At 37.6% G+C, this 16804-nt stretch overlaps 1 protein-coding gene across 1 annotated transcript; it reads right to left on the reverse strand.

Annotated features, from left to right (window-relative positions):
- Positions 1-1777: 1777 nt before the first annotated feature.
- On the reverse strand, positions 1778-13183 carry Cpox (coproporphyrinogen oxidase). The gene is made up of 7 exons (XM_010639647.3): positions 12481-13183; positions 11258-11401; positions 10919-11029; positions 9601-9742; positions 7412-7630; positions 3553-3657; positions 1778-2924 (listed from the first exon to the last, which is right to left on the reverse strand). The coding sequence occupies exons 1-7, from the start codon at positions 12995-12997 to the stop codon at positions 2837-2839; spliced, it is 1326 nt and encodes a 441-aa protein (XP_010637949.1). The 5' UTR covers positions 12998-13183; the 3' UTR covers positions 1778-2836.
- Positions 13184-16804: the final 3621 nt, after the last annotated feature.

Consider the following 16804-nt stretch of genomic DNA (forward strand, 5'->3'; position numbering starts at 1 on the left):
CTAGATGAGAGTGGGTTACAGTATAAGAACCCGCATTGTGCTTGGCCTCTTTTGCAAATGATCATTTCCCTTCCCACTTCTCTGCTATGTTGTGAGGTAGCCAAGGCCCTCACTAGAGGCCACACTGATGAAAAATCCAAACTTGGATTTTTAGCTTCTGAGACTATAAGCTAAACAAACCTGTTTGCTTTATAAAATAGCCATCCTCAGGTATACTATTAAAACAACAAAATCAAACTATTACAGTGGGCGAGCTGGACATAATGATATAAATTAAATAGTTGCTCCACAGCACTTACACTTCACTCCCCCAGACACTGCTACAACCTTCACAATGTTTGTACAAGACAATGGGACTTAGGTGTTCCGGACCTTGTGTGTGTACTCTGGCCTAAAAGACTCAGAAGAGACATTAAGAGCAATTTGAGGGCTGTGGATTTAGCTCAGTGGTACCGCACCTGCCTCACAAGCACAAGGTCCTGAGATTGATCCCCAATACCCCCCAAAAAAAGAAGAATATGAAAGACAAATTTACTTTGAAGAACAGTAGAAATATGTTTTCAGATAGTTATGCAATTATTTTTGAGACATAGCTTCATCCTTAATAGAAATTCAAGGTTATTAAAGAACAAGAAAACAGATGCATAGAAAACACTTGAAGTTTCACTGGGCATGGTGGTGCACATCTGCAATACCAGCACTTGGGAGGCTGAGGCAGAAGGACTGCTATAAGTTCAAGGCCAGCCTGGGCTACATATCAAGTTTAAGGCCAAACTGAACTACAAAGTAAGACTCTGTCTCAAAAAACAAACAAAAAAGACAAAACAAAACAAAACAAAAATTTGAAGTTTTATCTTGGTCTAGTATCCAGCCTCTCTAATAGTCTTAACCACAACTAAATAGACTAGAAGACCTACATAAATGATTCTTTTAAAAAGTTAAACATTTATTACTATATGCCTATATTTGTTCATAGTATCAGATTTCTAGACATATCATTCACATATAAAATTCTGCAATGTTAAGTATTAATAAATGTCTAGAACCTACTAACCCCTACCACTATTGAAATATAGAACATTTCCAGCACTTCAACGATACATTCTTTTATCTCCTTTCACAATCAATTCCCTATCTCCAGACTTTGATCTGCTTTCCAAATTAAAGCTTTCACTTTACAAGGTTTTTATTTGGTGCCATCATAAGTACTCTCATGTCTGACTTCTTTTCCTTGGCATAGTGGTTTTGATGTTCATATGAGCTACTGCATTAATCAACAGTTAATTTATTTGCATTGCTGAATAGTATTTCATTATATGCACATATCATAAATTGTTTATTCATCTGCTGATGGCTGAGTTGTTTCTGATTTTTATCTATTATGCATGAAATTGCTATGAATGCCTACAGTCCTAGTACTTAAAGAGGTTGAGGCAAGGAGATCACAAATTCAAGTCACCTGAACAACTTACCAAGACCCTATCTCAAAATAAAAAAAAAAAAGACTAGAGGTATAGCTCATTCTGAAGGGCCAGAGTTCATTCCCTGGTACCAAAAACCAAACAAATAAAAGAGGAACACACAAAACTACTATGAAAATTGAGTACAAATCTTATCTTTCTCAAACACCTAGAAATGAAGAACTATAATTTTATCTTGAGAAATATTTGAGTTTTCCTGTATCAACTGTCACAGCAAAAGAACAGAAAGAAACACTTCTTACATTGTCTTATTTCATAATAAAATTTATTAGTGGATCTGCTATAAGAGAGTTGAAAAATTTATCTTATTTTTTTCTAGCATTTAAAAGAGCCTCATATAATCATATATATAGAATATGTTTCACGATAAAGCTTAAATATATGACACAATTTCTCACAAACTTCGATAAATCATATATCAAGTAAAATAATACATTCACATTACTATATGAATAAGCAAGTCATATATTAAGAATTTTGTTTTTCTCTTAAGAACAAAGAAGTTATACAATCTTTAATTTATATACAGTCTCATTTTATTTTCCAAATGAAAAACATTTCCTAAATTCTAGGATTATTTTTTTGTCAAAACTTCCATGTAGAAATGTCTGGAACAGAAGACTTTAAAGTATCAGAATCCAGGGACATATGCTTTCATTTTCAAAAGTACAGAAAATTCCAACATTAACAAATTATTCTAAAAAAATTCAAAATTACAACTTTAGATATTCCTTTTTAAAATAACAGTAGTGTCACTTTAGAGTTAAAATTTGTAAGTAATCACTGAATTGTGATACATGCAGAGATCAGAAAATTTCAACTGTTTCCAAATACCTATCATCATGAAAATGAATATTTTATAATATTAAGGTCTCTAAAGAAAAATAATAATTATATCAGACATTAATAATGAAAAAGTAAAAATGTCACCTCCAGATTACTTTCTAAAATTGCCAAGAAGTCTCAATTTCACTGCATTAATAAGGACAAAACATATTCCATGACAGATTTCTGTGGCAGAAACTAAAACTTTGACAAATAAAATGAGACGAGGCGTTTCTGGGTACATATCATAGGATTTGTATTCCCTTATGTTAACACCTGGAAACTCAATGTCAAATTCTGTAAACTAGTGACATAAAATGATTCTAAAAGTGTGAGTTTTATACTCATCGACTCTGACAATCTGCCAACCCACCACATATCTTACCACCTGCCAAGGAGGTGGGGGACAGAGGACAAGACTAGAGCACTAAAGCACAGAGAACTAACTGCCACACAGTGGCAACAGTCCCAGCAGTGGGGCAAGGCACACACCTGTATCCTCCAAATCCCACACAGCTGCTCTGTCTGCATCAATGAACCCAATCTTTGGGATGGCGCAGAACTTCCAGAATTTCAGCTTCTTTAGAATTCTCTGAGGGTGAATGCATGTATTCCCATCTAGGCATGTCCAAAACAGAAGGAAAAAAAATAAAAAAATAAATACAATCATAAAAAGTGGTAACAAATGGCATAATAACTCTTAAAATAAATGAAGATCAAAATCCTAAGAGTAAAGAAAGTCTTGTACTACTTTGTCTCTATTATACCTGATTTGCCTTGCACTAACTACACATTTAAAAAATATTTGCTGCTTAAGAAATAAAGTTTCTTAGTAATTCTTGAACACACTTGGGCTAATATTAATATCCAGAGCCAAAATACACTGCTACTGTAAACTAGAGCTTCATAAATTGTAGAACCTCAGATGACCCATAGAAACATAATTCTTACACACACTTCTCTCAAGCAAATAACTGGGAAGTTTGGTCAGTCTGGCCCTCTTCAACACCACCTCTGGCTCCTGCATTTTCTCCTGCTGTCATGCAAAGCTATGTTATACATCCTGTTAACCTTTATAAAAACCAAATTAATTTGTCTGAATTATCAACCATAATTTTCTTATAAAATAAACAGAGTCAAAACCGAAGAGGTCCTACATAAGACATGCCAGTGTTAACATTCACATTTCTGGGGGGTGAGGGGGCTGGAATAGACAGACAATTACTATGACGAGATTTTTCCTTACCTGGCAGTCAGAGGTAAAGACATCAAGATGCTTTCAATCCTGGATCCTGGAGTGAAGAGGCCAAATTTTGTTCCTCGATCATACAGCAGATTAAATTCTACATATCTGAAATTAGACACCAGATAACATGAAGGTCCTGCTGAGTAAAACCTTTCAAAAGTCCTTTACAAATCCTTAAAAGGGGCCTTCTCCCCCTATCCCTGTCATCTCGACCTTGCACAGACTACCCCAGCTCAGCTTTCTCCATCTGGACAATAGAAAATAAATAAAAGGGTATTCTACCCACCAAACAATAGGACAGATTATGGCTCAATATACAGCAGTTAGAAAACAAGAAGGTTATGTGTTCTCATAAATAAACAGAATGCATATCATGTTGGGAACTTCAAGGCACAAAAACAATTTTAAAAAGAAATGGCATCCTCTTGGAGTGGGATAATACAGCTTCTCCTGGTCATCCCCACAGGAAAAGACATTAGAGTAGAGGATCTCATTTCACCACCTAGAACTCACCCTACTACTATGAAGACAGTGTAAAACTTCTGTAACTGAAGGTCAAGTACAGCCAACAGTAATCTATTAATAATAATAATAATCTATTAATAATAATAATAAAAAACAGCATTTATAAAACCCCATTTTTAAGCTGTCATGTAATTCATTCTTCCTGCAGATTAATTACAATCATAATAAAAGGTATAGATTTAACTTGTAGCACTCAGTCTTTTCTTTTCTTGGAAAATATCCTCAGCAAGACCTACAACTTGATGCAGTATATTAACTTTTCCAAATTCTTCAGTAACTTACATAGAGTCAGCCATGGGCTCTATCTCAAAAATCTGTATCTTCTTTTAACATCATGATATAGAAAAGTGTCTCTTTTCCCTATTTTCAAAGGGATAATTTCTACTACCCAGCAGAATTTAGGGTGAGCCATAAATCTGAGAATTTCAGTAAATAGTCCCCCTTTGTGACTATTTCTTAACTCACTCAGGAACTATTCTCTTGGTTTCAACTTCTCTCAGATATTGTGGTCTCCTTTCCTCCTCTGGTTACTATCTTTAAACTCATCCACAGCAAAATATTCTCTAGAATCCCATAGGAACTTGCTTTGTAGAAGCCCCTTTTTTCTGTGGAATCTTATAAATGGACCTATAAAAATGTAACCAGTTGTACCATGGATCACCTTCTAGTTCTCATCATTTATCATGTTTCACTTTCACATGCTAATGACTATTTTATACCTTTTTATGCATGTTTCAAGATAGTTTACATGAATCTTAACTTCATCTAAGTTTCATTTATTTAAGTAATCTTAAATTATTACTCCTGAATCAAAGAAGTCCTAAGACCATAGAAAAGAATTTCATCTCAGCTACTTTTTCACCTTAGAGTACCCCCTTGATGAACATGATCTATAAAGGACTGCTGGTTTTTTAGTTTGTATTTATGTATTTGTATTTAAAGAATTGGATCAAAGGCACTTGCAAGGATCTCCTAAAATGAGTTTCTGTAGGATCTTTGTGTTCCTTTCATTTTTTGAGTGAAAAATAGCCTGATTCCTGCCAAGTTTCACTTAGATCTAATCTTTCCGATCCTTTCCATACATGTATCTTCTCTGGGGTGCCTATATATTAAGGGCTTTAACTAACGTCTTCAAATTTATCTAATGCCTAGATTTTACCCTGCTTTCTTTTCCCAAAAGAAAATAAAACGGAAGTAATTTAAAGGTCTTTAGTTTCTGTTTTCCTATGAAAAAGATGTCTATGAGAGGGCAGTTCAAAGTCCGAGGAGAAAATACGAGTAACTGAGGGCAACTGACATGATGAAATGTCCTAATAAGGGATTGTGAAGTCAAAAGAGAACCAGAGTGACCACAAAAAAGGGAGCTTCGTATTTGCAGGGGATACAGAGTAATCTTGTAAAGACAGATAATGGGTTGTGAATATAGTATAAGAAACTGAAGACAGTGCTGATGTCTGCAAGTGTTGATGAGGGAAGACGTGGGGTTATCTTAAGTCACAGAGTCTGCTGCCACGTTAGTGCTTAGAGATTAAGGGTGGCAGAAGATGGCTCTCTTTGAAGAACAGTTACATACCACATCATAGAAAATTAATCTAACACCCCATACTTCAGCCTAAAGAGATACAAACTGTGCATGGTGGTGTATAGCTGTAATTTCAGCTACGTGGGAGGCTGAGGCAAGAGGACTGTAAATTTAAGGCTAGCCTGGATAACCTTCTCTCAAAATAAAAAGGGCTGGGGATGTGTATCAGCACAAAAGCACCTGGCTAGCACACATGAGGCTCTGGGTTCAATCCCTGCTACTTTGGAAAACAAAACAAAAAACAAAACACCATACACACAATCATACTTTCAGAATGACCAGCAATCAAATAATGTAAAACAATAAAAAACAAAAAATTATTACTCCTGAATCAAACAAGTTTTAAAAGATTCACATTATTAGTACTCACAAAATTTTTTCAAATGAAATTTTATGTAAAACTAGAACTCTTTACTTTCTAGAGTTTTAAGTTATCCTCTTAGATGTGTTTTCTCATATTTTAATATGCCCACATTGGCAGTCAGGACAGTGCCTAACCATATGAGGCCCATGATAAATGTCAAGTGAAAGAAGGAAAGAAAACTAATGGCATATTTGAAAAACTATGGAGAGAAAATGTTGTTGACCACATTAAACATTTTCTAAAAATAAAATTTAATCAAGATTTATGAGGGCCAGGGATTTAGCTCAGTGGTTCAGTGGCCTGCCTTGCAAGTGCAAGGACCCAAGTTCAATCCCTGGTACCAAAAAAAAAAAAAAAAATTTATGTGTCAAATTTATAAGTGGGAATAAGATAGTACAGGCAATTATAAAAAAGAAAAATACAAATATTTATTTTTAGACTTAGAACAGTATTTAAGTTGAACTCTTTGGAGCAAAAGCTTTACCTTCCTAGTGCCCAAAGTTTCTTGCATCTGAGGGAATTAACATAAATTAGAAAATCTAATTTATAGCTATGGACCATTGGCAACTTGAACATCCAATTAAGATCACAATGAGAAAGTCATGTAAGCTGGCAGAATGGATATCTGGAAGTCATTCACAAATGTATCATGGCTGAAAATAACTCATTTGGTCACTGAACTCAATGCAAAGAGAAGGTGGTGGCTAAGGTGAGTATCACAGTAAGTACAAATCCACTTCCACTATTTAACTTCCTTGGTATACCGGAAAGATGTGGTTGTGACAATTTAGTTCACCATCTGGGATCTTGTATTTAACAACTGTAGTGTCTTGGGCATGGGACATACCTTTCTGAATACATTTTATCATCTGGAACATACTGTGTACACCTACCTCACAGGTTTGCTGAGAAAAAGGGATCCAAAATGTCTACTGAGGGGCTGTACATAGTTAAGTGCTCCAAAATCATGAAGATTTATAATTTTTGCAATTATTTCTATTAAAATACTTTCATGAAATCTTTAAAAAGTACAATTCTGAAATTTACGAATCACCAAAAAAAATTAAATGATGCCCACACCATGGCACTACATGGAGGGCACAGCCTGAAGACTAAAAGAAATGAGCTGAACTGAACTCAGCAAGCACTTACTACATGTCTGCTATGAGTTTCTACCTAATCAATGAATTGACTAAACTTTATTTTTGGACGAGTACTCTATACAGAGTTTTGAATTTCTTTTTAAATATTCATAAAGCTATAAAATAAAAGTAGGGTACAAATGAACATGATTGCTATAATGCATCTGCCTAAGAGAGCACAACACCATTAGCACAACTGCTTTACTTCCCCCAGTTAGGCTGAGAGTTTGTGCTCCTGTCACCCACCGTCCTCTTCTGAGCTGCTGCCACAGCTTCTCCTGGGGTGTGAATGACTCCTCACAGTGCTTCTTTACAAGGGGAATATAAGAAGGAACCACAGCCTGGGCACAGCTCTGCACAAAGCGGAACACTTCCTCCTTGGATGGAGAGTCAAGGTCATCGAAAAAGATACCACCAATGCCCCTCCGCTCTCCACGGTGGGTTATAAAAAAGTAGTCATCACACCTGAAAAAAGCAGAAGGTTCAAATCAGGGACCAAAGGGGAATAAAAAAGATGAAAATCTATGTGGATCTTTCAGTTCACAGCAGTCTCCTTGACTGATGCCAGGATAATGCCTTTACTTTGTGTCCAAATATGAAAATGAAACTGGGACTTCAGAGAGATTTTCTGCAGACACAACAAATGTAGAGGATTCTTATATTCTTACCTGTAAATAAAAGTAGGCAGTTTCACAGGAGTCTACCTAAAGAATATAGAACTCTCAGAACTTTAGTGAAAAGAATAGAGTTCAGGGTTTTCAATGTACGTCTTGAAATAAGTGAAGCTGCTTCCCTCAGAAAGACTGCTACTTTTGTAGGAGGCAAGAGGATCGGCATCTTCTAAGAATGACACCAAAAGGATGCAGATCTGAGCTCTCTTAAGTCAGTTCTTAATTTACCAAAGAAGGTACTATAAACTCCAATGCATCGCTCAGCAGTAAAATATGATGATCAACAGACAGCATGCATAACAGAGGGAAGGGCTGGTGAAAAGGAATAAATCTTGAAATATAATAAGGCTTACTCACATGAGCCAGAACATGAAACTACCAATTTGTTCTTCAGTCTTCTTCCCTCCATATCTACCAAAAACAGCTTCCTAAGAAGCCCTCCAGGAAATGCTAAACTTGTAGCATAGTTTACAATATGGAAATAGTTTTTTTAATAATCTCTATGGTGAAAATCCCTAAATAGAAAACCTACTCAAACAAACAACACTTTCCTTAAAAAGTCACCTTAAACTCAAGCTTAAATGCAAAAGATTAAAAGGCATCAAAAACTAGAACTGAAGACTTGGTATAAGTCATGTCAGTTGTGCCATGTTGCCTTTCATTTACATATATACTGTATTAATGTAATTTTTAAAAGTATATCCTGAACAGCTTGAAAACTTACCTTTAATTCAAATCACATTATTTCAATATTTCTCTTCATAACATTATGAAGCTAATAGCTTCATGAAATACTTACAATGAATTTTTTTCTTTGAAATAGATATATTTTAAATATTTTATTAGCTAATACTGCTAAACCTTATCTTAGAAACTATAAGAAACCAAAAAAGGGGGCAGTGTACCCCACCAGTCCACCTGTTGCTGAGTTGTGGGAGAGAAAAAAACCTACACTGCATACATATTGACCCACAGCTTATTATTTTCAATGTAATATTAAATCAAGAAAAAAAATAGACAAATGGATGTTTTTTTAGGATTTTAAGAGGCAAGCTCCATGCTTTCACACAGAGGAGATCAACATTCCACAATTACTAGCTCTATACACGAAGCAAAATGACAAAAAACCCTTCTGTTCTTCCTTTTTTAAGAACGTCAATTAGCTCTTGGTTCTTTACTCTCATGCCAAACAATTTATTCTTAGAATCCATTTGATTTCAAACAAACATTCTGTATTTCTTCACAACTTGTGGCTGTTCTTACTCCATTATTAGAATTTCCTTAAAAGAAATCTTTACTACCACTGTTTTTGTCTAAAATCTCTGGAACATTAGTAACCCTCCCTAAGGATTCTCTAACCACCCCTTTTCCCTCATACATTCTCAAGTCAACATCAGGACAGTAACTCTTATCTGGGATGAGAATTTAACAACTTTAGGATATACCTTTAGAATTATTGAGCCTTTGGTTTTGTGGCATTAATAATCTTATGGTTTATATTTAACCATTTTAAAAATTTGGAATAAAAAAAAGACAATACTACATAATATATATCACAGATATTGAAATATTCCAAGTATTTCTAAGCAAATTATTTAAGCCACTTAAAACTGTTATTCTACATCTTCTGTTGAACAAAATAAGAAAACAGTTCAACCTTCTTAAGCTGACAAAGGTGCTTAATGACATACTATGTAGTTGAAGATACATAAAAGCAATGGGAAATCCTTCTGGGGTTATGAAACATGCAATACCTTTACCTACCATTTTTTAAATTTGGGATACAGATCTGGACCATGTTGGTCACAAGCCTCCTTTAAAGTTCGGTGAAAATGGACAGCATCTTCTTGGTTCAAGTACGTTGGCGTGAGGTCACATCCACCACCAAACCACCACTGCTTGTTACCTACACAAACCAAGACACAGATTTCATGTGGACTTTGACATTCAGGACACTACTAATTACACTTGCAAACTTAATACAGCAGCCTAAGTTCAAAATAGGTGGTGATCAACTAAAAAAACAACTAAATTTAGCTGTAAAGGCCACTGAGGCATAGACCAAGAAGAAGAGGTAAATGCACAAAGAAAAGGAAGTAAATTAAAGAGAGGGAGTAGAACCAGAAAGAGAAATGATAACCAGGGTAATGAATGATAATACACCACATAGGTAATCCAGGAATCTCAAAGCTGGATGTTCAATAAAATCATGCAAGGACCTTAAATTCCCTACTAGATCACAACTGTATAAAGCAAATTCCTGGCCCAGGCAAAAGTAGTTTACAAAACACGCCATGATATTCTGATGTTGCCTGTAATACAAAGCACTGCCAACCTTGTCTTGCCCATAAAAGATGAAAACATTTGCTGAGAGAGGAGCTATCACTTGAGAATTTTGTGTGCTTACTGTGGTCTATGAGTTGTCAATACCAGTTATCAACTTTTTTGAGGGGCTGGGAATTGAACCCAGGGCATTCTTCATGCTAAGCACACGCTCTATCACTGAGCTATACCCTCAAGCAGTTATCCACTGTTAAACACTAGGAGACTGAACAAAACTGAATGTCTTCAAAATGAAACATTAAGCAGTGACTTTATATGTCATAATTTGCAGAGACACCAACAGGAGTAGGTGTGGCGCTGCATAGAGGCTCTGACAAGTGGTAACAGATGGCTGCGCTGACAGAAGACACAGACTGGAACTATGTGCATGATCGACTACCTGAAGTCATGGTGGCTAGCAAAGCTAAAAATGAAAAAAGTATTTTCCAAAAGCAAGTTCACAATTCCAAGTTAAACTCATGTGAGGCTTTCCTTCAGATATAATAAGCCCTGTGCACATTTTGAACATTAGGTTCATTAATTGATTCTTTCTATGTTGGAGGAAGGTCAAAGTTAATCAATATATTCTCACTTTTCAGGTCTACTGCATACGCCATTGAATCTGCCTAGGAATAAACCCTTTAAGCCTTCTGAGAAACCTAATTAAGGCTGTAGTATTTTTTCTAGGATCCTGAGTTTTCACCTTTTCAAAATATAGATTATGCATGGTAATACTTTCTATAGCTCTTGAGACACTTACCATCAGCTTCTTCTACTTCAAAATATCTGTAGTTGAAGTGGATAGTGGGAGCATGAGGATTCTTGGGATGGATGACAGAGCTCACACCCATAGCAGAAAATGGCAATTTACCTGGAGTGTAAAACAGGGAGAAAGCTGTATTTAATCACGAGACTTGATACATTCAAATGAACTCTAATGCCATTTCTGAATCAATTTACAAAAGATGACTTCTAATATATCTCTTAAAATAATTTTGGATGTGTATATCTGTTATATGCATCAATACAAGCGGTTTTATCAATAAAACTTGTGGGAAAAGGGGTTGCTCATGGAAGGCTGTTAAAAAATCTCATTTACCATTTTTAGTTTTCAGAACTTTTCCTCTGCTTCTCATCTGTTTTGCTGCTTCTTCAGAAAGATTCCCGTGAACAACAGAAATGCTCACCCCAGCCTTTTCAAAAACACGCCCATCTTGAAGTACACAGCTGATACCACCACCTCCTATTTACAGAAATTGAAAATGAGGAGAGAATATAAAAGTATACAAAACTGAAAACAATCCTTGTATGAAAGAGGTAGAATGAGGTGTTGTTTTCCTTATCTATTTCCCAAAATTTCTACTGAATATTTTTAATTTTTATGCATGAAGAAATTAAACTACTTATCTTTATGATATAAGGCACTGATACTAGGCAACTACTGAACCTCCCACTGCTGCTACAATGTATTTCTTCTACATTCTTATACAATCATCTAAAATAAATCACTGGATTATACTCCCTTCCAATACTACTCTTCACAATGGCACCAACAAAGTTATGGTACGAAAGAGAAAACTAAAAATTAAAAATAGGAATTCATATATATAAAGGATATTCTTCCACTGCTGAATTTAAGAGCTGCATATTGTATGAAAATATTTTTTCTCAGTTTGCTGTTTGTCTTCTAGTTTTGTTTACAGGTAATAAAAGACAGTAGAAATTCAAATTCTTAAAGAATCCAGAATCTTAAACTGAACAACACTAATACTTAGCTGGGTAAGCATTAGTGCTAGTTTTTTTGTTTTGTTTTGTTTTAATTAGTATTTAGATGTGTAAAAGCATTAGTGCTCGTTTTTGTTTTAAGGCACTGGGATCATCACAGGGCCTCTGTTTAACGGATGTTCATGTTTGGCTTGTTTTTCTAAAAGCTTTTAGGACTTGATGTGACATAAGATGATCTAGGACAATCCCTGTACATTCCACATAAGAAAGGTTAAATTTTTTCGTGTCTGTTTCCCCATTTATAGAATAAGATGAAACATACTATGTAAAAGTGTGATATGAGATTTAAATGAGATGAATAATGTAAAATATTTCGAGTGTTATTAGAAACACGAATGGCACTTGGAGAAATTGAATCTTTTAACAGATGATGTTTTGCCTTTCTGGACCTGAGTTTTCTTATCTTCTTGAAGAGGTGGTATGAGGGCATCCACGATATTCCCCATCCCCAATTCTGAGCCATTTTCTGCATGCAGTTTAGAGCCAGACCCCCCAACTCCATCTCCACTTCCGACTGGGCTTCCCTCTGTTCCTCACCTTCCTTCCTCTCCCATCGGTCCACAGAGAAGCTAGCGCCGCAGTCCACCTGCGCCAGCGCCTGGCACACCTGGGCCTGGGTCTCCAGGATCAGCAGCTCCATCTTAGTCTTGATGTCCCCTGGCCTCTTCCGCAGCTCGCGCAGGTCAGTCACAGGCGGGGCCATGAAGCAGCGGCAGCGGCGGGCCAGCTCGTCGTCTTCCTCCTCCTCCGGCGAGGGGCTCCGCTCCGTCGAGCTCCTGGGCACCATATCTGCCCGCTGCATGTGCCCAAAGGCGGCGGCGGCCAACCCTGCTAACCCCGCCAGCGCTGCAGCCACCCCGGTGCCCAGCCAGGGCCCGCCTCTGGCCGGCGGTCCGTACCCCAATCCGCGGCTGTGCTCTGTACGGGCTGTGCCAGGAGGCCCGCAGCTGCGTCCGGCCGCAGAGCGCCCAGACCAGGCGCGCAGCTCTCTGCAGCTCGCCCGTGCCGCGCGGCACCAAGGCACAGAGTTCAGCCTGCGTAGGTGCAGGGACATGCTTCCGTGCCGGCGCCCGGGTCAGAGACACTTCCCGGAGACTGAGTGGACCCGAGATAGAATTAAAAACTGTACTGGAGCCGAGCTACGGTCGGTTTGCGCCGGGGGGCGGGGAGGCGCTGGGAACGCTGGGAGTTGTAGTTCGACTCCTATCGCCTCTTGCTTTGGCAGAGGGCGCCTGGACCTTGGGATAAGATTTCACCACGCCTAGAAAGTCTTCTAGTGAGGTAAGAAACCTTGCCTGTGTAGGCAAAGAGAGATAAAAGAGGCTGTTTTGTCACGTAAAGCCTCGCCTCTGCAGTTTGCTCAACCACAGCGAAAAGACAAAAATAGAGCTGACAGGCTAAAGATGCACGGGGCAGAGACATGACAGAACTCCCCTTTCCCTCAGCCATTGCCCGCCTGACAGATTCAAAGAAGGTTTAAAAAAATACGGATCCTGTCTTCTGAAACATCATTTGCCCTGGGTCCTAGTCCTTCGGGGTTTCTAGCACTTGTAGCCTCGGGAGCAGAGTCTGAAAAACTCCTTACCCAGACGTTCGAAAGAAAAGGTACTAGAAGATTCCTAAGGGAATCCTGGGAGAAGACTTTCTGGGATCAAGTCTACATCATAGTACTGTCCTTATAATCTTCCCAAGCATTCCTTCTACCTACCTATTTGATGATATTTAAGACAGGAAGTGCTCTTTACTTAATTGTGACCAGGTATGATTGGGAAATATTTTTCAGGTTTTTTTTTTTTTAATCAGTACATGCTTGCATCATGTAATGATCACATTCCTTGTGGGAAGTTAGCACATGTACACAACATATTTCAATTCCTTCTCACCTTCTCTCTCCCCATCTCCTGGTGCCTTTCACATTTGAAAAAAGATAAAGACACTTACCCTATTATACGGGGCTCCGTTCCATTTAAAGTTTGGTATAAACAGGGCAGGGCAAATGTCCACATTTGATCCACTCTTCCTGTCTCCCTTCTTCCCAAACTCAGCCTTCTTTAAGAAATGAGGTAAGGGCCGGGGATTTAGCTCAGCGGTTCGGTGGCCTGCCTTGCAAGCGAAGAACCCCAGTTCAATCCCCCGTACAAAGAAAGAAATGAGGTAAAAGCCAGTCGTGGTGGCTCATGCCTGTAATCCCAGCACTGCAGAGGCTGAGACAGGAGGATCGCTGTGATCTCAAGACCAGCCTGGGCTACATAGTGAGTTCCAGGTCATTCTCAACTACATAGTGAGACCCTGTCTCAAAAAAACCAAAAAGAAAGAAAAGAAATGAGGTAAGAAGTTAACCAATTTGATATTCAGGTGTTTTTTTTTTTTTATTTCAGCTCTATGGTGCCTAAATATAAAGGTGCCAAGACATAAAAATAATTGTCTTATAACTTTTTACAACGGTTAATTTGTCTTTCATATCTCCAGGACAATTTTAATATTTAGTAGCAAGTAGTAACTTAAGGCATTCATCATTGTGACCAGTTTTGTTTTTCCCAGAAACTGGGTAGCCACACACAGCTTTGTCCAGCAACTCACGCTGGTTCATAATGTTAGCAGGGTGGGAATGTTTCCTTAAGCCTAGAAGCCAACAGTCAATGAAGGTAAAGGTCTGAAATGAATATTGAGCCAACTACTTGTACAAAAGCAAAACCATTAGTTTGCAGCCCTAATGTAACCTACCAGGAAGCCAGTTAGAAGAAGTGCAAAGAAAAGATAAGAATTATCACTGTATGAAGGATTTTTGCCTCTTCTGAATTCCTGTGTTGGGTTTTTGTGATGATAAATGAATCTCATTAACATAAAGGAACCACTGTGACACATTTATCTGTAAGAAACTTTTGAATATTGCTCCAATTCTGCAAATACCCATAAGGTGAGTAAAAGATAAGCAGCAATAGACCATATATATATCATGAGTCTTGGTGATTCTATAAGAAGCAGATAAAAAAAGATTTGATATTTCAGCCACAATTGTGTAACACTCATGTGTGTACAGTAGAGGACACTTATCCACTAGTCCAGAAACCAGTATGTAGCAAAATCACCCTTGGATCTTATTAAAAATGCATATCCCTAGGTTGTGGAGAAGCTAGTGAATCTGTATTTTAAATGAGATGCTTTATAAGTCCATGGTTAGACCATGGCTCATGCAGACCAACTGGCAGTTTGAAACTTGCCTTTGCCAGTTGTGAACTTGGGCATATCTTACCCTGTGTCTCAGTTTATGAAGTTACAAGTATCCCCTATGACTTAGAGTAGTGGTGGTGATTAAATAAATTACTTAAAATAAAATACTAGGCAATCAGTATTAGCTCCATTATTACAAATATTACTTTTAATAAATATGTTCACTGATGTTGTTGCAGGAGACATGAGAACCACTCTTGACTGTTTAAAAATAAAAAAGGAGAATATTTGACACTGTATCCAGTAAAACTCTGTCTGGACCTTTAGCCAGAATAATAATGGAATGGCAGGAACCAAAGGTACAGAGTCAAGAATGGAGCAAAATGAGGCTGGTCTTTATGGTACTGCCAAGGAGTTTGTTATTTTATTCAGAATTTAGCAGAAATCCACCAAAAGACATAGAAATAGAAGATGGTGTTTTATCTAGTTCATATTTGAGAGAGATCATTCTGGAAACAAAGTGAAGGATGGAATATAAGAGGTAAAGCTAGAAATAGATAAGGAAGCACAGATATAATGCTGCTCCTTTTTCCATCTCAGGAAAAATCACCAGAAACTGGGATTTTTTAATGTCAGTGATTTTCATAGCAATTTAAACCTTATAAATTCATTTCTTCTTAAGAGATCAAAAAAGGGAAGAGCTTGAATTAAAACACTGGCACAACCTTATCCTATGCTTTTTATGCACTATATATTTCTGAGTGCCCTGCAGGCATCCTCCCTAGGTTTTGAGCAGGAAATCCTGCAAAGGGGACTTCTGTGAACAATGTAGCCACCGAGGCAAAACTGGACTGCTCTCTGCAGCATCAGAGGAGAAAGGGATCTACAATGGCCATTTCTTCTAATGAAATTGTAGATATGGGATAGATTTCCAGGAAGTATGGCAGCTTTGAACATTTTGAATTAAGAGATATTGAAAGAAGTGTCAGTTTTGCTTATCATGTCAAAGCCAGAGTGGGTGGAGCTGCCACAGGGGTGGGAGGAGTCTGGAGAAGAGAATTAGAGTCCTTAGCTCTGCCTAAAATTCAATACTGTCCTGCGACCAATAAATTAGCAGTGCCTGCTGGGTCGGGGAGGTGGTACATGATTGTGATCCCAAGTAACCTGGAGCCTGAGGTCAGGAGGATGAAAAATTTGAGGCCAGCCTGTACATCATAGCATGACCCTGTCCCAAAATAAATAATACTACTACTATAAAAAGTGCTGTAGGTTGTAGCTTAGCACTCCCTGGCTTCGAGCTCTAATACTGAAGAAAAAAAATTACTGTATCAGGGAAAATAACTAGATGAGCCTTGCCTTTAGTAACCGCAGAAGAGAGGGCTACAGGTGATTCATGAGAAAGGTCTCCTTTCAGGGGCTCCTTTGCCAGGAGCAGTTCGTAATTCTGCTCTTATGGAAACCTTATATATCAGTCACAGACTTAGTGTTTAAGCTGAAAATAGGCACAATAAAAATAGATAAAAAGCTCTTCCCCCTATTAGAATTCTTATGATTTCACAATCATAGGATATTATCTCAGACTGTTTTGAGTTAGATATTGGGATAGAAAACCCAATCCAAGGGTTCTTAAGATTATTTTACTATTATAAACAAAATCCTATAAAGAACTCCAAATGATATGTGAACAGAA

Source organism: Fukomys damarensis, unplaced genomic scaffold (assembly GCF_012274545.1).
Source record: "Fukomys damarensis isolate Sample0158 unplaced genomic scaffold, DMR_v1.0_HiC HiC_scaffold_24, whole genome shotgun sequence".
In the NCBI taxonomy this organism is placed as follows: domain Eukaryota; kingdom Metazoa; phylum Chordata; class Mammalia; order Rodentia; family Bathyergidae; genus Fukomys; species Fukomys damarensis.

What these genes read in the sequence shown, in the direction of transcription:
- Cpox (XM_010639647.3), bottom strand. Translation starts at nt 12,997, where the DNA reads ATGTCCCTGCACCTACGCAGGCTGAACTCTGTGCCTTGGTGCCGCGCG. An exon ending in CCGATGGGAGAGGAAGGAAG is followed by an intron (nt 11,402 to 12,480) that starts GTGAGGAACAGA and finishes TTCTGTAAATAG; the next exon opens with GAGGTGGTGGTATCAGCTGT. An exon ending in TCTTTACCTCTGACTGCCAG is followed by an intron (nt 2,925 to 3,552) that starts GTAAGGAAAAAT and finishes GGACATGCCTAG; the next exon opens with ATGGGAATACATGCATTCAC.